Here is a 24,387-nt window from a genome sequence, read left to right on the forward strand (position 1 = left end):
TATCCTGATATTGTGTTTGGTTCACCCTGCAACAGAATTCTGCATAGTCTGAAATCACTTCAATGTCCATATGAGCAGGAAAAAGAGAGAAAGAGCAGGAAAAAATAATGCAGTCGCAGATTTAATCAAATACAGCCACGGGAGATGTTTTCTGGCCGTGCAGGTGTAAAATAAAGAACTAGCTCTTTTTAAGATCAAATCTAAAAAATGACATTGAAATGACAAGTGTAACCGTGGTCATAGTTATAGTTGAATCAAGTGTCAAAGTTTCACAAATATCAAGGCAATTCATGAATCACACCCTCTGGATCCTCACATTAGCTAGTGGTGAATGTAACTCACCTTTAGCTCTATTGACATAAGACAAACTTTGATCACTGGGTGAACTGTGCCTTTAACGGCTGTCTCAGTTACAATTTATTTACCAAGATTTGTTGCACGTGATTGGATGGTGACCCTCCGTTGTGGCGGCTCCTCTACGCTCCGATTGGCCACCAGATCCTGCAGCTGCAGGGCCCCTCCGCCAATGAAACAGAAGGCCGGACAAACAGGGGTGGAGCAATCCACATGTCCCTCCCACAGGACACGCAGAGAGTGGGCATCATAGTAAGTGACACGTCCTTTGTCAAAGTCTAGACACACCCCCAGCCGGGGCGGCAGAGGGGCGGTGTGTGGGTGAGGCAGGTTAGCATGTGAGTTAGCCCCTCCCTGGCTGTGCCCCTGGCCTTGGCTTTGAGCATGGCCTTTGGGGAGCAAGATCTTGCCCATACCCATGGTGAGGAAGCAGAAGGGAGGAGAGTCCTGGCCATCCTCTGCCCCGCTGTCATGGCCACTGTCAGGGTCACACCTGGTGGAGAAGTGGAGAGGAGAGAGAGAATCAATGAGAGAAAAGCAATGGGGAGGAGGAAAAGACTCTGACATGAAATGTACAAATTGGAATATTAGCATATTATTACTTGGAGCTCTGCGTTTCCCACCACAACGGGGGGAAAACACATCTATTTAATTCCAACGTTTAGATTTATTTATTTTTTACTGCAAGGGAAACTTTCAAAGTTTCAGAATACATATTGACATTATAATGGCTGCTGTCAATCAGTATGCCTATGACGATGGTAAATGTATAGATGGTTTCACTGGAATTCTGTTGCTAGGGAACAGTTTGAAACCTAGCTTATTCCCTGTCCGTTATTGTATTAGCAAACACTGCAACAGGAAGTACGCTGAGATTCATTTAGAATGTTTATGTTGTCAAGTTGAAACAGTCTATATACTATTCATGTTTCTGTCACAGCAACCAAAACTATTGTTAAATCATGAATGGCTAACTGCTCAAGAGTTCATATTTAGAAGGACTAGAGGAGACAAAATACCGAGGACTGGCCATGTCCTGGGGGAGATGAAACCACTCTTGTAGCTTAGCCTCCTGTCCTACACCCACCTGAGAGAGAGGTGGGGGGAAGGAAGAGAGAGAGAGAAAGTTGTCATCAAATCAGTCCAGTTTGAGGGACTAAGCTGATTCCATACCTTATGTTAGCAAACCAACAGAGCAACAGGCATCATCCCCCTCACCTTGACCAGGTAGGAGCCAGGCTCCACTGAGCATGCCCAGTAGTGTCTGCCTTGAGTGACAGCCAAGTCAGCCACCAGCAGGTCAGAGGTCAAATGGCAGGAGGTGAGCGTGCGGTCGGCGGCCTGTAGGAGGGAGAGGCCCGGCACGCTGCGGGCGTAGGTCTGACCTTTACCCAGGGCCAGCCTGTCAGCGTGCAGGCCCCAACGAGAGTCCAGGGAGAAACTCAGCACTGACAGCAGGGCGGAGGAGGAACGAGGGATGGGACAGGAGGGGAAAGGAGAGAGAGAGAGGTGGGAAGGAAAGAAAGAGTCAGGAGGGAGGAGGGGCTAGACCCTGAAGAAGAGACAGAGCCAGACTACAGCAAGTCTGAATACATCATGGAAAGAGCTATGGAGGGGTGAAGGAGAGACAGGAGAAGGGGCAGATCAAAAGAGAAGGCGTATTTGAGAGAGAAGGGAGAATAACACCCAATAAGTGCTGGAGTAGAGGGGAGAGAAACGTTGAGATGAATTAGTCCTATGGAAGGAGCATTTGCAGAAGGAAGGAAGAAGTGGCTATGGGAGAAATAGAGTAGAGCTGACTACATGGTAAGTGTCACTCAGTCTAACCACCCATTGTTTAAACTGATCAAATATTGTGAACTTATTGATCAATGAATGCATTTTGGTAAGTGAAAATGCATGACTATGGTAAAGGGGTAAAACAAAGAAAGAAGGAGTTTTGAGAGTATAGAGGGGAGAATGGAAGAGGCAGAGTGAGATGAAACTAGAATGCAAAGGAGGAGGTTTGGTGCACATGCTACCAGTAAAAGAAGATGGGGAAACTAAGGAAATCAAGGGATGGAGAGAAAAGAGATATCAAAATTAGTAAAAATGCAAAAATGTATAAATATATAAAGCCATTTAAAATAGTAGTAATTTAGTAGAGTTTTAAAACTATATTTTTTCTTAGAACAAGTGGGGGGGGGGGGGTATGTCAGTGTGGTGATTTGGTGGTGACAATTTCATTTTTAATGCAAATCATCTTATTTCAAGATTATTCTTGAATCAAATGCCATTTTCTCCATACTAATGATGCCTTATTCTGCCGTGTTACATGATACTGACATTCGTTTCTTTGAAATTCATGAAAGAAGTGAAACTGCATTGGAAACAAACAGAATTATCCCTGCCCACTCATTTGAAGAAGAATCAAATTTTAAAACTGAACCTAAGGAAAAAAGATTGTTAAATGCCCCCCCCCCCCCCCCCCCCCCCCCGTGAATGAAATGCGGAACCTTGATGTGACTCATATGGGTGGATATGTCACCTGGTGCCGGTGGAGTGTGCAGGTAAACCTCTTCACTGTACTCGCCAAACCCCGCCTTGTTGCAGCCTCTCACCCTAAGCACATACACACTGTCCATCTCCAGTCTGTCGACCACAGCACTGGTCCCTCCCACATCGTCCAGACGCAGCCATGAGACGGCAGCGTCAGGGGATCTGGTCCCGCCCCACGTGGTGCCGGTCACTCCCGTCCGCCGCTGGTACTCCACAGAGAAGTGCCAGGCGGGGGCCGAGTCCTGAGGGAGGCGCCAGCACAGGAACAGCTGGTCATATGCTAGAGTCTTCTGGGTGTCAATTACAGGAGCCAGTGGGGCTGTGGAAGGAACAAAGCAAGCAAAAGACACAGAAGCAGGTTACATGAATTTATCACAGTAAAATGTACTTTCACTTCTAGCATAGTCAGAAATGAACAGGAGCTTGGGGCAAAATGCCTGTAAAAGAAAATCTAAAATTGCCCGTGGAATTGGGATGACGAGGGCTTTTATGCCCCCTTAAAATAAATAGTTAACTTCCTGTATTTTAACATTACTCTGTATTTAGTCTGGATGTTGTTCTGGATTTGCAATGTCTGACTCGAAAATGGCCAGCTACGCATCCATGCAACTCCCGCCCCCTCCTCCTAGCATTATTTGCCTCATTGACAGGTTGCGCAAGCTAGCTGGCCAGCTAGTTTACTAGCTAACATGACAGGAGAGGAAGATACTGAACATGTTAGTATCTAGGCCTAATGTGATTGTAGTACATGTTATTTTGATTGATAGGTTGATACATATATGTTTTTTGTCTTTTGCAAGAGGGCATGTTATTTGAAAGGTTTTTGTACAATACATAACATGCCAGACAATCAACAGTGTTGTTGAGATAGGAAATTTTGATTTTTAACTGTGATTGTTTGAACTTAAAAATAAATTTGAATATGCAACACAGAAGAACTAAGGTATTTCCCAACATCTCACTACTATAATAAGGTGAGGATCCGCGGCCCACAATTGCTCCATTGTGCAAAGTGGGCGAGACCCCGAGGGCAAACCAACGAGGCATGGTAGGTAGAAATGAGTGCTGCCAGTTGAGCGGGCGAGCACGCAAGGCAGCGAGGAACGCTTGATAAAATTGCCATGGAAATGATCCGAAATGCCCCAAGGGCCACAAGGGCAAAAAAAAAAACACTTGTTAAAAAAAAGTTAATTTCCTACCCTGCTTCTATCTGTTGCACACAGAAACACAGACGCCCGCATAACCCACCATGTTCATACCTACCCTGCTTCTATCTGGTGCACACAGAAACACAGACGCCCGCATAACCCACCATGTTCATACCTACCCTGCTTCTATCTGGTGCACACAGAAACACAGACGCCCGCATAACCCACCATGTATGAACTCCAAGCTGCTGAGAAGCTTGAGCTCTTTGGATGCATCCAGCTGAAAGTGCCTGAAGGAGGGATCAGCAGAGACAGAGAAACACTGGAGGTTCTCTATGGCCTTCACCAGCCTGAGGGGGAGAGATAGACAGAGATGAAACACTGGAGGTTCTCTATGGCCTTCACCAGCCTGAGGGGGAGAGATAGACAGAGATGGGGGAGGGGGCCGGGGTGAAGTAAGATGATTGAAAACAAGTACACATATACAGGCCCACAGCGCATGTGTCCCATAGGTTGAGGCGATGTCTCGTCATAGCTGGCTCAGCCTGGCTGGGGGCGTGGTCAGGGTGGGGTAAATCCCCATGATCCATTCAGCAAAGTTAGAATTTAGCTGCTAGCCTAGCCCAGGCAGACACACGATCAGGGATTTGACCACCGCAGTAAACGCACATCTGAACAGACGTCTTGTGTTCTGCTTTAGAATCCCCAAAACTGTAGTGTAGAGCCACAGCACCTTCCTTTGGTGAGTCAGCCTATTGAGATATATGGGCGGTTTTACCCCAGCCGTATAACATTTTGTGGGTATTCCCACACATACCGACTGTCTCTATGCCACGAGATTTCTGTCCACTGGGCTGTTTTGGAATGTCAACATGGTGGAGAGGCAGAAACACAGCAGCCTAGCTTCGCTCATAATGGAGCTACTTCAGCATTCATATAAAGCAAGTCTGTCTGTCTGTCTGTCTGTCTGTCTGTGTATCCTTCGCATGTCTCGAGAAGCGATCTACTTCACACTTGGCTGGTGTGTTGCTGGGGGACCCAAGGACATGTCGTGCAGTGTTGGATTTGGCACAGTTTGGACACGCAACACGTTCAATATTCATCATCTTTGAATAAACAGTAAGTCAAGTAAACAGTGCTCTGTGCAGCAACGGGGCGAACGGGCACTGCACAGAAACAAACGAGTTAAATTCACTTGAACACATTGCACTCAAACTGGATTGAAAATAGGAAAGAATGTCCTTTCTCACCATTTTCACAACACAACCTGGATTTCCATGGCTCAGAGTAAACTGTCTGTGCTTGGCATTTGAACGTGCGCTTGTTTAAAGTTGGCCGGCATCCCGGTTGTGTCCCAGTTGTGTTCAAGCACCGTGATTGGCGTAAAGACCCAAACGCCCGCCAGACGAGAAACTAGAGGCCATCTCACGAAGTGACATCTCACTAAGCGTTCCTGACTGACTGCCTGACCTGAATAATTAGCTTCTGATGCCCTCGCCCTCGACTGCGCCGTGGGAAAAACAGTAATGATTAAAAAATACAAAAAGATCCTAAACCGAATCAAACCCAATGGATTTCTAAAAGTCACAGTGTGGATCCAAGATCATCAGATGCAATCTCCCAGACAAGATTCAGAAGTGTTAAGACCAAAACATCCAGGTTTCGGAACAGCACATACCCTGAAGCTGTCCGCCTTCTAAACACCCTTAATCTTACACACTAACTGTACAATTCAGATAATGCACTTGTAGCACTTTCCAGGGGGCCTGCATGGCACTTTAAACACTATATAGTGTTGCTGCTCCCCCCCTTCCTATGGTTACTACAGCGTTGCAGTAATGTATTAGGATGCAGTTTTGTCAAATCATGTTCTTTCCATTGTTGTTTTGTATTGTGTGAATGCATGGCTTTATGTGCTTGTCTTTGTATGTGAGCTCACTAAGACAAATCCCAATCAACTTGTTGACATGGCAAATAAATATTGAATCTTGAATCTTAAAAACATCTCACCTTAAAGCAAGGCACAAAAAAAGAGCAGAATGTAATCCATTCCTTCCTCCTAAGTTTCTGATTGAACTCGATGTGTGTGGTGTTGTGTTTGGACCTGCTGTGAGTGACTCTGGCGGCCTGGACAAAGCAGGGTGGATCAGTCTCTTTGAGCAGCTCCTGTGTGTAGGCCATCAGGCCAGCGTGCTCCAGCAGCGCTCTCCTCTCTGACACCTGGGCAGACAGGAGCTCCCACCTCCTGCTGCGGGCCCCCTCCAGCGCCAGGGCCAGAGCCCCCTGACGCTCCGCCAGAGCTGCCCCCAGCTCCCGGATACACTGGGTCAGCTGCTCCTGGGCCACCGCACTGTTCACCTGCACAGGGAGGGGGAGGCGGGACACATGCATGGAGACAGGGGAAGAAATGAAGAGAGAAATACGTTGCTGATGCGAAAGATGATGATAGATTAGGAATCTAAACAAACATGCAGATGGATACTTTGATAAACCAGAGAAAGAGAGAGAGAGAGAGAGAGAGAGAGAGAAGTGGGGGAAAGATAGTTCACCTCCATCTGGGTGATAACGCTTTCCAGTTGAGTGATCTGGCTCTGTACTTTCTCCTGGTTGGCCAGGATGTAGTTGATCTCCTTGGTGATCTTGTCCTACAGGACCACCAACACCAAAGTTGACATTCCAAGGTTAACAACATCCTGACCCTATGCCTCTCACTGATGTCTTTACTCCTGGTTTCCTGGAAAATCTCCCATTCAAATTGGCAAAGGACAACCTCACCTATCTTGGCTTGACCATACCCAGAGATCCTAAACTCATATTTAAGTTTAATTTTGGTGATTTTGTTTCAATACTTAAACAATGTATAGAAAACTGGAAAACCCTGCCTCTGTCTATGATTGGTCAAATAAACTCAGTTAAGATGGTTTCACTTCCTAGGTTCCTCTATCTGGAGTCAAAATCTTCCCATCTTTCTTACGTCGGACCGGTACCCACCTTGAGCGCCTGGTAGGCCTGTACCATAGGCAGCACTTTGTGTCCATGGTGGACGCGGCGGAGTTTACAAAGTGGGCACAGCAACTTCTGGCAGTTACGGCAGTACCACAGCAATCTCTCCTGCTCATGCTCTGTGCAGGTTAGGACCTAGAGGCCAAAAGAGGAGTAAGGTACCACGGCAATAGAAAAGAAGCTATATTTGACATGCACACAAAGCACAATCACCCTCAAACATACACAGACAAACCTTTGGCCTGAAGTTGTTGGTGGGCAGGATGTGTTCGTGCTGGGCTCGTGGCGTTCCCCAGGGGTGGTAGAGTTTGAAGCACTCATTGCAGAAGTTGGCCTTGCAGTCAGCACAGCCCTTGCTGGCCTCCAGAGACTGGGGAGGCTTACAGAAACCACACATGATGGCTACGCTGCCCAGACTCACTGTGTGCCTATACCTAGAGGGCAGAGAGAAGGCTCAGGGTTAGAGCCAGTTTTGTTTGGTTTCAAGATCAATGCTGCCACCTATAGGTGAAAGGTTGAAAAGACAATATAGGACCAGATGGCTGGCGGTGCCCCAGCCAATCCACTGAATAAGGTGTGCACAAGCAGCAGTAGCTGAAAGACGCCATCGAGACACAGTTCTCAGAAATGCAGAGAGTAGTAGAATATAAATGAAAACAAGTGTAAAGAAAGGAATAGGTAACAGAAAGAATAATGTTTTATTTGAGTTTTGCTCCTTTTTAGTTCATTTGATTTGGGTTTTTATGAATGCAGGCCTGGAATTAAGTCATTTTTAGGGCAAGGCCACTTTGGCCTTTGATAAATACAAATTTATTGGGACATCACAGCCAAAATGTAGGGCACCACCAAGGCCAAAACCAATGCTTATTAAAATCATTTTTTCAGTCATTTTCCCATTTTCTATTTTTCAAAATTAAGTGCTGCAGTGTGATACAGCACATAGGGCGGCTGTAGCTCAGGAGGCAGAGCGGGTCGTCCACTAATCGCTTTGGATAAAAGAGGTCGGCGGTTTGATTCCCGCTCCTCCAGTCTGCATGTCGAAGTGTCCTTGGGCAAGACACTGAACCCCAAATTGCTCCCGTTGGTGTGCCAGCGTGGTAACCTGCCGCCATCGGTGTATGAATGGGTGAATGTACCTACTGACTGTAAAGCGCTTTGGATAAAAGCGCTATACTGTATAAATGCAGTTCCATTTACATATAAGATGGATCAGAGTGCAATGGAAATCCGCTTTGTTTTAAGGGCACAACAGCCAGTTCAAAACATCAAACATGGCATGCCAAACTGGCCATGTGGGTAGACGGGGCATAACTTCCACTCTCCGGGGCATCCACAGCACTGGCCTTTTGGCCTTGGTATAATTACTGCCCTGTGAATGTATTTGAGTTTACTTTGTTCAGAGCAAGCCAAGCCAAGCCAAGCCAAGCCAAGCCAAGCCAAGCCAAGCTAAACCAAGCTAGGCCAAGCTAGGCCAAGCCAGGCCAAGCTAAGCCAAGCTAAACCAAGCTAGGCCAAGCTAGGCCAAGCCAGGCCAAGCTAAGCCAAGCTAAACCAAGCTAGGCCAAGCCAAGCCAAGCTAAGCCAAGCTACGCCAAGCTAGGCCAAGCTAGGCCAAGCCAGGCCAAGCCAGGCCACACCAACAAGAACACATGAAGACATGAACAAACTGTGAGTAACTCAAATAAGCTGTGCGGTGGAACTTTAGTGACATAAGTTGTTAAGAAGGCATGACTGTAGGGCTTGGGCAATTTTGCAACAGTAAAATTATGCTGTAAAATGATGCAGAAGAAAGAAGGACAGAGAGGAAACTTGGAGGTAGAAAACTTGAAAACAAATAAGATTGAGCTCATTAAGTCCACCCTGCTCTCGTTTCAGTAGTTGGAAGTGTAACTCTTTAACTTCCTGTCCTGGATACATCACCAGCAGCTGCCTGCGTTAGTGCATCCTGAAGAGTAACTCTTTAACTTCCTGTCCTGGATACATCACCAGCAGCTGCCTGCGTTAGTGCATCCTGAGTGAGGAGTAACTCTTTAACTTCCTGTTCTGGATACATCACCAGCAGCTGCCTGCGTTAGTGCATCCTGAGGAGTAACTCTTTAACTTCCTGTCCTGGATACATCACCAGCAGCTGCCTGCGTTAGTGCATCCTGAAGAGTAACTCTTTAACTTCCTGTCCTGGATACATCACCAGCAGCTGCCTGCGTTAGTGCATCCTGAAGAGTAACTCTTTAACTTCCTGACCTGGATACATCACCAGCAGCTGCCTGCGTTAGTGCATCCTGAGTGAGGAGTAACTCTTTAACTTCCTGTCCTGGATACATCACCAGCAGCTGCCTGCGTTAGTGCATCCTGAAGAGTAACTCTTTAACTTCCTGTCCTGGATCACCAGCAGCTGCCTGCGTTAGTGCATCCTGAGGAGTAACTCTTTAACTTCCTGACCTGGATACATCACCAGCAGCTGCCTGCATTAGTGCATCCTGAGTGAGGAGTAACTCTTTAACTTCCTGTCCTGGATACATCACCAGCAGCTGCCTGCATTAGTGCATCCTGAGTGAGGAGTAACTCTTTAACTTCCTGTCCTGGATACATCACCAGCAGCTGCCTGCGTTAGTGCATCCTGAGGAGTAACTCTTTAACTTCCTGTCCTGGATACATCACCAGCAGCTGCCTGCGTTAGTGCATCCTGAGTGAGGAGTAACTCTTTAACTTCCTGTCCTGGATGCATCACCAGCAGCTGCCTGCGTTAGTGCATCCTGAAGAGTAACTCTTTAACTTCCTGTCCTGGATACATCACCAGCAGCTGCCTGCGTTAGTGCATCCTGAGTGAGGAGTAACTGTTTAACTTCCTGTCCTGGATGCATCACCAGCAGCTGCCTGCGTTAGTGCATCCTGAGTGAGGAGTAACTCTTTAACTTCCTGTCCTGGATACATCACCAGCAGCTGCCTGCGTTAGTGCATCCTGAGTGAGGAGTAACTCTTTAACTTCCTGACCTGGATACATCACCAGCAGCTGCCTGCGTTAGTGCATCCTGAAGAGTAACTCTTTAACTTCCTGTCCTGGATACATCACCAGCAGCTGCCTGCGTTAGTGCATCCTGAGTGAGGAGTAACTGTTTAACTTCCTGTCCTGGATGCATCACCAGCAGCTGCCTGCGTTAGTGCATCCTGAGTGAGGAGTAACTTCCTGACCTGGATACATCACCAGCAGCTGCCTGCGTTAGTGCATCCTGAAGAGTAACTCTTTAACTTCCTGACCTGGATGCATCACCAGCAGCTTCCTGCGTTAGTGCATCCTGAAGAGTAACTCTTTAACTTCCTGTCCTGGATACATCACCAGCAGCTGCCTGCGTTAGTGCATCCTGAGTGAGGAGTAACTCTTTAACTTCCTGTCCTGGATGCATCACCAGCAGCTTCCTGCGTTAGTGCATCCTGAAGTGTAACTCTTTAACTTCCTGTCCTGGATACATCACCAGCAGCTGCCTGCGTTAGTGCATCCTGAAGAGTAACTCTTTAACTTCCTGTCCTGGATACATCACCAGCAGCTGCCTGCGTTAGTGCATCCTGAAGAGTAACTCTTTAACTTCCTGTCCTGGATCACCAGCAGCTGCCTGCATTAGTGCATCCTGAGGAGTAACTCTTTAACTTCCTGACCTGGATACATCACCAGCAGCTTCCTGCGTTAGTGCATCCTGAGGAGTAACTCTTTAACTTCCTGTCCTGGATACATCACCAGCAGCTGCCTGCGTTAGTGCATCCTGAGTGAGGAGTAACTCTTTAACTTCCTGACCTGGATACATCACCAGCAGCTGCCTGCGTTAGTGCATCCTGAGGAGGAAAACATGCATCGTCACACTTTCCTGACCAAACACAAGCAGTGCCTGGAGCGGGAGCAGCTGCACCCATCAAACTGCTGCGTGTGAAACTGGGAAAGTGCCTATCCCCATAACTCTCTCTCTGATGTGAACACCCCAGCACTCGTCTCCAAAGTAGCCTCCCTCTCACTTTGATATTCGATCTGAACTGATCAGATGAGAGAACGGGATATTAATTCTGATCAGTATGATTGATCAGAGGAGATAATGGGATTTTCATTCTGATCAGTATGATAGAGGGATAAGAGCTCCTTCAGTGTAATGCTGGTAAGATTTAACCATTTGATAGCCGCCGCTCGCCACTGCAGTTTTGGAGCTGTCCCTGCAATCTGCTCATAGGCTTAGCCTTGGATCAGGAGTAAAGGTATTGAAACGCCTTCCAGGAAATGATTTCCTGTCTCATTTATAAAGCGGTATTGACTGGCCCCCCTCATTCACTGCCTTTCTTCATTTCCTGCAGGACTGGTTAAAGGGATTGTTTCCCCCCCACCCCCTCCTCTGTGATGGATACAAGCATCACATGGTTTCTGATCTCTGTTACTGGTCAGCTGAGGATGAGAGACAGGAGGAAGACCACAACACACCAAAGGCCATGTTGGAGGGTCATAGACAGCAATACACATGCTGCCTGTGCGTGGGTGCCTACCTCTCGACGATGCGCTCCAGAGTGAGGTTGCGGAGGCACTCGGTCAGTCCTCTCTCTCCCAGCTCCACGTCCCGCTGACAGGAAGGACAGGGGAACAGCATGAGGGGAGGGGCCGTGTCCTTCCGCCTGCGCCCTGGGTACGTCCCACACACTGTGGGGGGAGGATGCGGGGGAAGAGGAGAGATGAGGGAGGGACCACAAGAGATGGATGGATGGAGATGGCGGTGGAGGAGAGAAACAAGTGAGAGGAGAGGTTGATGAGTGAAGCTAAAAATATGGAGAGTGATATTCCTCCCTCACCTAGATATACAGTAGAGCGCTGTGATAAATAGAGAAAGGATAAATATAAGACACACACTCTGAAAACACACCTGCTCGACAGATCCTCACCTCCTCTGCCTCCTTTCATCTCCCTTGCTCTACATAATAGTTAAATAAGTCATAAAAAGTAAATAATACTATAAAATACTGAGCTCTGAAACCGAGATGCTCACCGGACAGTGACATCATATCAGATCATGCTCTTTGTATTTTTTAGATGATGATGTCACTTTGCAGTCATCTGCTTGGATGCTGATATCATACTGTCTTTCTCTCTCACACACATAAAAACTCACACTCTTACAATTATAACCAATTACTGCAAATGGATACACACACACACGCACACACACACACACACGCACACACACACACTGCGCCCACTCCACACCTGTCCTGAGGACCCGCTCCAGGCGGTCGGGGGTCCTGGGTGCGGGCCTGCGTGCCTGGCGTGGGGAGCGTGTGTTAGGGGTGGAGGCTGGCGAGTTGGGCTCCGGTGGGAGGTCGGGCGGAGGATAGCCTCTCTGCACCAACACCTCGGCTGCACACAGCAGACACACGCTGTGCTGGCAAGGCAGGAGGATGGGCTGCTTCGCCATCTCGTCGCAGACCGGGCAACGCAGCTCCCGTTCCATGCTCTTCATGTTGGACTGGAGGAGAGGAGAGGATATAACAGAGGGTGATGGAGGAATTAGAATTAGTTAGGAAACAGAAGCCAGATCAGATCAAGGCTGAGTCACTGGAATAAGTAAAGGATCAGTTTACATTATACATACATTATATATATATATATATATATATATATATATATATATATATATATATATATATATATATATATATATATATATATATATAGGGGGATATATATATCCCCCTATATATATACGATATACGATATATATATATATATATATATATATATATATATGAGATATGGCAAACCTGTGTAGGAGTGGAGAACAAGTGAAAGTGAAGAGACTCTGGTTAAGTACTGATGTTAGTCATACAGAGCACAGGAGGGGCAGATGTGGGAAAAGACGTATAAATATCCTTTCCTGCCTTCAGGTGCTAGCCAGTCCCCTAAAATATGAATAGACTTCTAGTTGCATCTTTCTGTTCTGCATGTTAACAAATTCGGATATAGAATTAGGTTGGCAAGCTCAGGCAAACTAGGCCTCGGTCACTGAGTATAATTGCCTTTATCCAAGAAAGGGGATTTCATTATTGTATATTATTATTTCAAAGGGAGCAAAACATTTCGGTTCCCCCTACACAGTTTGGACCATGTGCCCCGATTTTACACAAGTGCTGCTGATAGGCCGTGGTCCAGCGCTGCAGCTGCTATAGGCGCTGCATCCCGTTTCTATGACAACGCACATCATCTCTGCTTTCTCATCGTGTGCGGCCTGTAAGCCAGAATTTGTAGCTAGGCCTAGGCTACGGTTTGTCAATAGGCTGCTATATAGCCTATCGTATATTTTGGCTTGCAAACATCATACCCACAGTGTTTTATGTGATGAGGCCAGGTTAGGCTATAGTATCTGGTCATCCGTGGCCAATTGCCTTCAGTGCACCCACAGTGCTGGAGCGCTACCAAAAAGCAACCCGTCTCTTTTTGATTCAAGTGATGCAAAAAAAATTCAATGGGGGAAAATTCCTTGCATTCCTCCTAGATGACAGGCTAACTGTGTGCGGATCTGGTTCGGGGGTGCTGAAAAATGCCTGGATGAAATGGAAGGATGGCATTAACACAAGTAACGTTAGGAAGGATCGAACAAAACAGCCTAATTTAACGAATACTTACACTGATGCGAACCAACGCGTCCATTATCGAGGTAAACGTTTGTAACTCCGCTTCTGCCATGCCTTCACAATGCCACTGTGTATATGCGCCTCTCAGCGATAGGGTGACTCAATCTGTTTCTGGCGAAGCCAGGGAAATGTCAGTTGTCCCAAGATCAAGCAAAGCCTCGACCTGGACTGATAACGGCAGGTTTTTGTCTAATTGGTGCTCTGCTGGATAGGAGCTGTGGCGCACACACTGTTCTGTTTCGCTCCTCTCGAACGGGACTCGCTCATACAGGAAGGGAGGGGGGATTTGGAAGTGTCTGTCTATCACAGCCGCATTGCCTAACGAAAGCTATAGCCTTATGTATTCTGTTCACAGTCATTGCTATTGTGTTACAAGAGCGATTCATTTTATTATTTTTATTTTATTTATTTATATATTTATTTATTTTCCTACTGCCGAATAATGAATTTGCAAATCAATTCCTCTGAATAAGATCTCGCCGCTAGATGGCAGTACTACGTAAGAAGAAACATTTAGAAGCAGTGCTCTGCAAATCCGTCTCCGGAACCTTTGATAGTTGTTCATGATGAAACCGGTCAGTAATTAAGGCCGCACCCCGCATTAAATTGTTGTAGCAACCATTTACGCTAGTAGCAACAACAAAGGAGTCGCATCGTTGTAGTTATTTAACTACTTAGTAGCGAGGTAACTAGTTACTGGTTATTAGCTTAACCAGATACATTTTATAACCTTACTGTCTTAAATTGGGACTTTGGTTAAAGCTCGAGCAATCGAGCAATTTGTTGGCGTTGGCTCGCATAATTCGTCATATAACGTTAATGTCTCTCTGTTGTCCATTACATTAGAAATGTTTTGCCCCTAGCGCGTCAGTTACGTTAACTTACATTTGGTAGATTCTAATGTTTTATCCGCTGTACATCCGCTCTACACAACTGCCTTAGCAGCACCCGCCTGGCCAGGCCATGTCCGCAGTCAGCAGCCTTGTCCCAGCACGGTTCCTGACCATCACAGCCCACCTTGTCATTGTTATTACAATATTTTGGTCGAGGGTAAGTAAAGCATAATATATAATCTACCTACTCTTAAATATGATGTTAATTTAATGTTAAATATCCCGTGTATTTTTTCAGAACTGAATCTGATGTGTAGATTTCATATCACCTATCTCCTCATTTCATCACTGAACCCCAGTTTAGTCTGTCATCTACATTCTAGTCACCTGAGCTGTGACCTTTTCTTTCACAGGAAAATAACGTTAAAGCCTGCTTGCCTTTGGATTTCACGCAACAACAATACGAAGATGAAGACACAAAGTAAGACAGAGTTTGTTACACATATGTACTCAGACATGCACACAGCCGCACACAGACACACAACACAAATACATGTGTCTGTCTCTGTCTCAGGTTGGTGGTTGCATTGGCAGTCACCCTTGGCCTGTTCGCTGTAGAGCTGGCTGGTTTCTTCTCTGGCGTGTCCATGTTCAACTGTAGCCAGGGTCTCCTGTGTATCCTTTACATTGACTCATTAATGTAGTCATTATATACATACAGAAGTCAACAACAAATCAGATGGCTCTGGATCTCAATAGTAAAGATGTCGTTCCGTCTAAAATAGTGCTTGCTGGCATCTGCAATACCAGCTTCCCATCTTTCTTCTTCTCTTTAGTTAATTGGCCAAGTGGTTGGCGGCGGTGTCTGTCACGATTGTGATGTCACTCAGGCAGTTGTGATGTAATCAGTGATGTCACTCGAGCAACTGTGATGTAGTATGAGCCGATGGTGCCTAGGTGGGTGTGCGGTGTATGTCTGTCAGTCACAATTTTGGGAGCCCGTGGAGTGGCCGATTTACATAACTGCATCCATGGCACATCATCTCCAGTCTCCACCCTAGCCCTAGTAGCAAAAAATTTGAGATATGGATTAATTTCAGCCCCTTATTGAGAAATGCTGCAATACCACCCAGTGAATTAGTCACAGCTAAATTGTCTGTTGGTACAGATCTAATATCTGATCAGACATCTGTTGCAAAGTGAAGCAGCAGGATTAAGATATATTAACAGGGTTTGTACAAAGTTTTGAAAAAGTCTTTGGAAAATGCTTGATTTTAACCACCATGTATTCAAGGTTAGGATATGCTTGAATTTGAATACTCATTGAAAAGTGCTTAATTTTCAACATAATCTGGTGTTTCATCTATATAATCACTCATGCAAACCAAAAATCTTTTAATACCTGACATGAAACAATCCCGCCGTCATCATAGTTATTGTCTCCTGGTATCTCACACCAGATGGCGTCAGAAGCCACGGAGTGGACCGGAGCTAGATTGACTGACATGGGCTCCATCTCCATCCATTTTTTTCCAAATGAAAAGGGACGTTTTTCCATTCAGCTCCACTTCGCGTCATGATGACGACCATCTGCTCTCAGCGCTCTAAAGGTGTTTGAAAAGTGTTTGAATTTTACTCTTAAAAACCTGTACGAATTATGTATTAAGAATATCACCTTATGTAGAAGAGACAGTCTGGCTTGAGAGACTAACAGGAAGTGTAAACACAATCGTTAACCGATTGTGTTTACACTTCCTGTGGCAGAGCTTATCCCCGCAGGCTGCTTCCAGTGAGTCACTAGCTTTGACCAGAGAAAAGATCTCTGGTTTGACCAGGTGTAAAACAGCCGGTGTTTTGAACAGGAAGTCGTAACACAAACGGGTCAAGTGGGCGGGGCTACATTATGAATAAGGGAATCTGATCTTTGGTTATGATTCCATGACTACAATCTACTATAGCGACAGCAGCCCATGCCAGTGCCTCAGTGGCCCTGCTTTTCTTTCTATTTGAGCAATGGGAGTGTGACATCTACTGGTGGATCCTTGCCATTTGCAGGTCAGTGCGTATATATACTGTATGTAGGTATGCATTTCTCCAACACTGTTTTTTTCCTGACAGAAGTTTCACCCAGCACTGGCTGTCCACTGCAGCGCTTCGGTCTCCTTGTCTTTCTATGTATTTCAGAAGTGGGAATGCTGGACATATTGGGTTATTTTTGCCTTCTGCAGGTTGGTGCGTATGTGAGGGGGTGGGGTGAATGAGTGAGAACCAAAACAAGTGCAGACACGTACTCTCTGTGTATGTGCTATGGCTGTGAATGTCTTAACATTCTCTGTGTCTTTCTCTCCTTCCAGTGTACTCCCTGCATTCATGGAGTTTCTTCTATTTATTGCTGTATTTGGACTGAAGAAAAAGCCACTTTAAGAGACACTGTGTGAAACATGGTGTGGCTCCCTGGCCCAGCATACAGATAGATATCTAGCTATGTGGATGTACCAAGAAATGAAATAAAATGCACTAGCGCCTCCTCTGGTTGGTCAGGGGCAGGGCGCCTGTTCAGGGCGGAAGGGAACTGGTGGGAACAGTGTGATCCTCCCACGTGCTACGTCCTACTGGTGAAGCTCCCCACTGTCAGGTGAAAAGAAGCGGCTGGCAACTGCACATGTGTCGGAGGAAGCATGGTGCTAGTCTACGGCTCTCCCCAGATTGGCAGAGGGTGGAGCAGCGACCGGGGCAGCAGAGGGAAATTGGCCAAGTACAATTGGGGAGAAAATGGGGGGGGGGGGGGTAAATAAAATGTGATTTTGACTGAGCTAGATAGAAACTGTCCTAGCCTACTGTAACATCAAAAATCAAAGGACCGGCTACATGTCACCAACTGTCCAGAATGTTTTTTTTATTGTTGTTTTTCATTGTTTAGTTTTAGCTGGGCTTGCTTTAGTTTTGATGTGTGTCGAAAATGTATTTGTTTCTTGCAATGTTCTTGTCATTTCAAATACATTTGTACTTTCTTAACGTGGTGGTTGTCTCTTTTCCTGCTCTGAAGCTTTTTGGCCCTGTCCCTAAACTAAGGAGGTTCCTGAATCCTGTTGACACTTGTAGGAAAATGTGTTTCTCATCCTGTAGGAATGATAACAAAGTGATTCACTCTCTGTTTGAGACTTCAGACTGAGGTTCTCACAAAGCCTTTTGTCATTACAGAATGGAGTAACTTTGCTCAGAATATTCCTTGGATAAAAGTTTGGTCATTGCCTTGAGTCACAAATACTTTATTACTAATAAGATTAGAGAGGTTTCCTATAGAATTCTACACGTGTTACCCTGCAAAGCATTTTCTCGAGAAACTTATGGATTATCTAATATAAATTATTGTTTTTGCTCAGTTCCTCCAGAAACTGTGCCCCATCTTTTCCTTTATGAGCTCCCATGATATTTTCAGATTCTTTGTTTGACAGGAAATCTGAGGAAAATGCATATATCATAAATCGATTGATTATTCTAGCCAAATTTCATACAGTACATAAGTGTAAGTTTACAAACCAAGGGCCCCGATTTACATTTTTTCTTTGAAGATATTGAACAGTACGTAAAGGCAATTAATCCTTGTACTGTACCAATAAAAAGCCCATAAAAACTAATGGCTTGTGTTAACTAAAATATGTATGTAAGCAAAATGTGATGTTAGCTTTTTTAGTTACTTTATTTTCATTATTCATTTAACCTATCCACCTGGTATGAATGTATGCCATGCATTGTGCACTGTGCTCATTATTGTCAAAGTATGTGTCATGCATTATGTGCAAGCATTGATAGTTGTGCAAGCTGTAAAGAGAGAGAGAGGGGGGGGGCGGATCGACATAAAATGTTCATGATTCCGCCCACTGGTGCCACCTGTCATTTGGTCCGGGTGGTGCAGTTGTTGTTAGTTCCTGGAGCCGAATAACTAACGTTAACTGGCTCAACGAAGTTGAATCGGATTTACCTCAATTTCAATACAAACACTAACAGAAAAAGATGGGTATGTATCAAGTAAATGTATCATTCAAGCCATCTTACACGGCAAAGTTAAATAATAAAATATTGTAACGTTACCGTTGAGAACCATGCTAACCAGCAACTCAAGCTAGCTCGCTAACACTAGCCGGCTAACTGATTGCAACAGCACATTTGACTATTTTGTACAACCCTGCAAAGTGTATAATAGAGAGCTGAAACTGACAGTGTTTGGTGTGTATGTACAGCGACAGACCTACGGAATTGAGTTAACGTTTATTTGCCAACTTGCAGCCACCACTAGGTTATGTCGGAAACGTTTATGTGCGTACACTGACGTGGCGTTATGTTACAACCTAGCAATCGTAAAAGATTATCTCTGCAAGGGGAAACTCACTTATATTTGAATGCATTCCCAGAGTTTAATATGATGTTCTTACTTAAATGGTAGCAGATTTTCTTTCAGCTCAAACTGAAGAGTCGTTAATTCAGTTGTATCATCATATTCACTTGATTGATGTTACCACAATTTACTAGTCTTATAAATTGGCTTTGGACAGAAGCATGTGTTAAACGAGAGATGGAACCTAATGTCATGTGTTTGTACTTGGTATAGCAGCGAACACAGGCACGTCTCTGGTGCTGTCCAGTCTGCTGTCAGTGCTGGTGTTTGCTGGGATGCAGATGTTCAGTAAGCAGCTGGGCTCCACCGAGTGGCTCACCATCCTGGGAGGTTTCCTGGGCTCAGTCCTCTTCATCTGCTCCCTCACTGCATTCAATAACCTGGAAAACCTGATCTTTGGAAAGGGATTCCAAGCCAAGATATTTCCAGAGAGTAAGTTGTGACAATCATGAAATCAAACTGATGCAATCAGTCTATTCACCTTATGTAGAAGAGACAGTCTGGCTTGAGAGACTTAACAGGAAGTGTAAACACAATCGGAACCGATTGTGTTTACACTTCCTGTGGCAGAGCTTATCCCCGCAGCCTGCTTCCAGTGAGTCACTCACTACTAGCTTTGACCAGAGAAACAATCTCTGGTTTGACCAGGTGTAACAGCCGGTGTTTTGAAGAGGAAGTCGTAACACAAGTGGGCGGGGCTACATAAGGTGAATAGGCTGGTCCTTTTTCTTTTTTGGCTAGCAAACATGTTGTTTAGCCTTTTAAAATTTCTCGCATGATATGGTGTGGGATGAGTCTCAGTCTTCCTTAACAGTTATTTTACTGCTTTTATATTCTTCATATAATTCAGAATAATAGCTCATTAAGGGCCTGTGTCGACAGGACACGTGTATTTGAGAAGCCAGGTGCGCTCCTTCCGCTGTGGTTTGTGCACGTTGGAAGCGCTCTGGACATGATTTCCAAAGCATTCCGATCTGAAAAACACATTTCCTATGGACACATAGGCTAATTCTGGATAAGGCCTTATTTAGGGAATACTGTTTATGCATCTTCATATTACTAATAGTCTTATACATGAAGAAACAGAATATTCTGAATATTACTACAGGAATCAAGCTTATGCCCACCCCAATAATAACAAACTAAAATGGGACAAGGTGTTTTCATTCATCAGTATCTTTTGATCATGCCAACATGTCCATGGAAGCTATATTCATATTCTGATTTTAGGAGTTCATCAACTTTTTAAATATTAGTGATTACATGGACCATGGTAATAACAGAGTATGTGAATATCTTGAACATTAAAGGATTTTTGTGTGCATGTAAATCTAGACATGCATAACATAACAGTGCAAACAGAGACGACACGACTGTGCTTACGTTGTCTCATTCTTTTGTATGTGTTGTCCCTCTCTCTTCCAGTCGGGGTGTGCCTGTGCCTCTCACTGTTTGCCTCTGGTCTGGTACACCGCGTATGTGTCACCACATGGTGAGTAATAGTACCTCCACAGATCACAAATGCATACTTCAGCTTTGTACTACAGCAGTGCTTCCCAAACTGAGGTACGCGTACCCTTAGTGCAGGCATGTCCAAAGTCCGGCCCTGTGGCCGACTGCGGCCCGCGGACAGATTTTAAGTGGCCCTCGGCTTGTCTCTCAAAATATACTATATGCGGCCCTTCACGCAGTATTGGTTAATCAAGCAAGTTCAATTTGCATTTTTTCCCTTCACCTAACGAGGACAGCACAATCATACAGTTTGTACAAGCACCAAGTGGGAACAGCACATGCAGAACTAACTGTTTTCAGATGGTAAACAAAATACTTAGAGTACAATTGTATGTGCTTTTTTATTTTTTATTATTTTATAACCCATATGATGTGAGAAGCAGCTGGCCCCCCGGCATTTTCACATGCTCTAATCTGGCCCCCATTAAAACAGTTTGGACACCCCTCTGGGTACGTGGAGGTACTACAGGGGGCACTTGAGAGAAAGGGGGATATGGAAAAATGTAAGAATAAATCGTGAAAATAAATGAAATGTTAAAATAAATCTACCGTACTCAGGAGACACTAATTGAAACTCTTTCACTCTGTTTCTTATTTTGTAATGTTGTATTCTTCAAAAGGTGGGTTATCGTTCATTCATTGCATCATATGCTATAGTTTTCTCTTGCCGTTTTCTAAGCAAAATGTTGTAGTCGGGTAAAGGGGGTACTTTGATTCAGAAATCAGGGAAAGGGTACTGAAGCCAAAAAAGTTTGAGAACCACTGATCTACAGGATTGAAGACATTTCTGAAAGGCTAGTCACTAACTGCCCCCCCTTTCTTCTCTTTTATGCCTTGTCATTCTTCCCTCCAGTCTGATATTCTCCCTCTTTGCCCTCTACTACATCAACAAAGTGTCTGCCGCTCTCTATCAAGCAGCTGCTCCTGCAGTAACACCGGCCAAGGCAGCCAGCAAGGGCAAGAGGAAGAACTGAGCAGTCACTCAGATCACTTTGCATCCAATCACCCAGTGCAGCTGATGGCCAAATTAATGACAACACATCAGATACTTCACATGTTTTGTCTTAACAATCTCTTATATCCATGCCCCTACAGATCGATTTTCAGCCTTTTTGTGTAGTCTATACTTGTTTGAGAAGATGACTTGGAAAATCACTATGCAGGTAAATTTAGCGGTGCGTTTCAGCAACCCTAACAAGCTCTTAGCCTTTTACATTTCCACTGTTTCCTCTCCTGACTGCTCATCTCAAACATGGAAGCACAACCAAGCTAAAATGCGTACCTACATTCCTTTCATCACTGTTTGCTCAGCACTTGTTTCAAACTGGTTGCATAGAGATTCATATACGTCCATCAATTTATTACATTTGTACATTCATCAGGACGAACAATGCTTTTGTTGTTTTTGTTAAGCTTGATTTGTAATTAAAACCCTTTCAAAGACTATGAATGTGTTCTGTCAAAATTCATTTAGTTTAAATACATAGAATGTGTTGATTTAAGTGGGTGTGGTGCAACCTAAATGGGCCTGTGACTGGAAGGACAGCAGCTTCACTCCCAGGAACAACTGGGAAAATCAGGATGGGGAAAGAAAGCCAGTAACTCTCTTCTTACAGCTGTGGTCGAGGTGACCTGGAAAAGACACTGCTATAGTTCTTCTACTGGACCGATCCCATGCATGGGAACATAATAATAATATAGCACTTTTCACGCTTCACAGAGACCGACTGTTAAAGTAAGCAGACAAAATAAGAAATGTAAAATACAGTGTAAAATGACAAGCCGATCCAAAATAAAAGAAAGCCAACACATTGCAATGATATGGGAGAGAGCAGGCATGATCCTGCTTGGTTTAAAGTTCAGAACAAGTGTATCCTGAAGAACGGCATAGGTTATACTGCATCGCAACAAATTCCCCAGTGTTGATTTTTTCAGTGACACTGATTTTAAGCTTGACATTTGTGTTGATGGGAGAGCAGTTAGTCCACTCTGACCCTGGGAGGGGAGGGGACTGTTATACACAATAGTGATTAAATAACTGATGTGATTGTACACACCAAGAAGCATTGGCGAATGTTGCTGGTGTTACCCATAGGGCATGGCTATAGGTAGCAGCTACTCTATACTTTCCAAAGCTCCGTATGTTGCGTGACACTGACACGTGATATGGCTATAGGCTATAGACAGGGACAATATGTACACAGTTATACTTCAGCGAACTTATCCCCCCTCTCTCACTCACTCACTCCCTCCCTCCCTCTCTCTCCTCCTCTCTCATCATCATGGGCGTTGCCTCGCTGACTATAAATTGTTGAATAAACTTTTCCAGCCGTCCTTGCGCCCTTCCCTGAATCCCACCGGCACTCTTCTCCTTCGTCGTCTGGTAAGTTCAGCGTGTTTTATATTATTTCCCCTAATTGACCGTTTTCATTCTGTTGCCTCGATCGTGTTCTGTTTTTAGCTTCCGGACCTTATAAAGCCGCTGTTATAGATGCGTACCATTTACTATTCATAACGGTCTCTCTCTCTCTCTCTCTCTCTCTCTCTCTCTCTCTCTCTCTCTCTCTCTCTCTCTCTCTCTCTCTATCTCTCTCTCTCTCTCTCTCTCTCTCTCTCTCTCTCTCTCTCCCTCTCTCTCACCCCCCACCCCTCTCTCTCTCTGGTGGGCTTGGACATTTTTGCAGCATTAGGTAGAACTTCTCACAATTCTGACAAGTTGCAACTCGCTTTCCATTTGCAGTCCTTCCATCAAAGCTAAAGTTAAACTTACTTGGACCTTGTCTTTCTCTTTGTATTTCAATCTCACCAGCAAAAAAAATCAGACAGAAAGAACAGAGTGGGGGGAGTGAAAGCCATGAGATAAGAGGAAGTTCATGTGCCAGAAAATTAATAATATCAAAAGAATTTGCTTTGAGTGCCAAGAAACCAACACCCATATCCTCTCTTAACAATGCTGTTGGTTTTGGATCACATACAGGCTACTACCTTTTGGAACTGTCTGGGGATATATATTGTAGCAGGATGTCTGCTCAATTGAATGCAAAGTGTGACTAGCAAACCAACTATGCAGCCTATAATGTCTGCAGTCTTCCAACAGGATTCCTCCCCTCACATGCTTGTCTTTCCCTCCTTCCAGCACCCGTCTGCTGCCATGCCTTCTGAGCTGGAGACATGTATGGAGTCCATGATCATGGTGTTCCACCGCTATGCTGATGAAGATGGCGATGGAACGACCTTGACCAAAAAGGAGCTGAGAAAACTCATGGAGACAGAGCTAGCCTCCTTCCTGAAGGTATATAGGTGTCTCATTTCCTCTCTTAATCTCAGTGTGCTGGTACCCCTCAATCATATTTCTGTAACTCATCACTACTACATAACCTTCCACCCCAAACCCCAATGTCTCTCTCTTTACTCTCTCTCAGACCCAGAAAAACCCGGATGCAGTGTCTAAGATCATGAAGGATCTGGACCAGAACAAGGATGGCAAGGTGGACTTTGAAGAATTTGTGGCCCTCGTCGTTGGACTCTCAATCGCCTGTGAGCAGTGTTACCAGCTCCACGCAAAGAAGACCGCCAAGAAGTGAAGGGCACATACTATGGCGATAATAAGATTGGGTTGGGGACATTTTTAGAATAAGAAAATATTGGTAAATGTGTATGGTTTCACAAGTAAAAAATTACTTTGACATGATTTCAGCTGTGTCTGATTTTTTGTCTCTGTCTCAATAGTTGAACTAATGTGGGCTAATATGTCTTTTGTTTTGCTTGTTGAGTACAAAATAGGAGTTGCTTTGTGGTTGTGTTCTGATGAGTTGGTATAGGAGGTGGAATGAGCCTAGTTTAGTGTGATCTGTGCCATCCATCTGTTCATCTCTGGCAAATCTAGTGAAATACTTCTAAAATAAGCCACGGGTGCAGTGATGGGTACACATCTGATGCACATTATTTG

General features: G+C 44.9%; 4 protein-coding genes across 6 annotated transcripts; 3 read left to right on the plus strand and 1 right to left on the minus strand.

The window, feature by feature from the left end:
- Positions 1-417: 417 nt before the first annotated feature.
- On the minus strand, positions 418-13,749 carry trim46a (tripartite motif containing 46a; the record flags this gene model as incomplete). The annotated part of the gene is made up of 12 exons (XM_083644569.1): positions 418-847; positions 1,374-1,441; positions 1,573-1,802; positions 2,882-3,211; positions 4,269-4,390; positions 6,145-6,398; positions 6,590-6,685; positions 7,032-7,178; positions 7,279-7,477; positions 11,562-11,712; positions 12,274-12,532; positions 13,690-13,749. The coding sequence occupies 12 exons, from the start codon at positions 13,747-13,749 to the stop codon at positions 418-420; spliced, it is 2,346 nt and encodes a 781-aa protein (XP_083500695.1).
- Positions 13,750-14,598: 849 nt separating this feature from the next.
- Positions 14,599-17,473, plus strand: tmem107l (transmembrane protein 107 like). 2 transcript variants are annotated; one of them, XM_083644618.1, is made up of 5 exons: positions 14,599-14,747; positions 14,944-15,011; positions 15,105-15,205; positions 16,489-16,585; positions 16,885-17,473. In XM_083644618.1, the coding sequence occupies exons 1-5, from the start codon at positions 14,661-14,663 to the stop codon at positions 16,952-16,954; spliced, it is 423 nt and encodes a 140-aa protein (XP_083500744.1). In that variant the 5' UTR covers positions 14,599-14,660; the 3' UTR covers positions 16,955-17,473. The 2 variants fall into 2 exon arrangements, with proteins under 2 accessions (XP_083500744.1, XP_083500745.1); XM_083644619.1 differs by lacking the exon at positions 16,489-16,585 and adding an exon at positions 16,662-16,758.
- Positions 17,474-18,425: 952 nt separating this feature from the next.
- On the plus strand, positions 18,426-21,884 carry krtcap2 (keratinocyte associated protein 2). 2 transcript variants are annotated; one of them, XM_083644635.1, is made up of 4 exons: positions 18,426-18,548; positions 19,143-19,358; positions 20,352-20,418; positions 21,292-21,884. In XM_083644635.1, the coding sequence occupies exons 1-4, from the start codon at positions 18,545-18,547 to the stop codon at positions 21,410-21,412; spliced, it is 408 nt and encodes a 135-aa protein (XP_083500761.1). In that variant the 5' UTR covers positions 18,426-18,544; the 3' UTR covers positions 21,413-21,884. The 2 variants fall into 2 exon arrangements, with proteins under 2 accessions (XP_083500761.1, XP_083500760.1); XM_083644634.1 differs by having other exon boundaries at positions 18,436-18,548; positions 19,140-19,358.
- An 845-nt stretch (positions 21,885-22,729) lies between these two features.
- On the plus strand, positions 22,730-24,129 carry s100a10b (S100 calcium binding protein A10b). The gene is made up of 3 exons (XM_083644653.1): positions 22,730-22,821; positions 23,575-23,730; positions 23,861-24,129. The coding sequence occupies exons 2-3, from the start codon at positions 23,590-23,592 to the stop codon at positions 24,020-24,022; spliced, it is 303 nt and encodes a 100-aa protein (XP_083500779.1). The 5' UTR covers positions 22,730-22,821; positions 23,575-23,589; the 3' UTR covers positions 24,023-24,129.
- The last annotated feature ends 258 nt before the right edge of the window (positions 24,130-24,387 follow it).

Source organism: Poromitra crassiceps (assembly GCF_964638095.1).
Source record: "Poromitra crassiceps genome assembly, chromosome: 1".
Lineage (NCBI taxonomy): Eukaryota > Metazoa > Chordata > Actinopteri > Beryciformes > Melamphaidae > Poromitra > Poromitra crassiceps.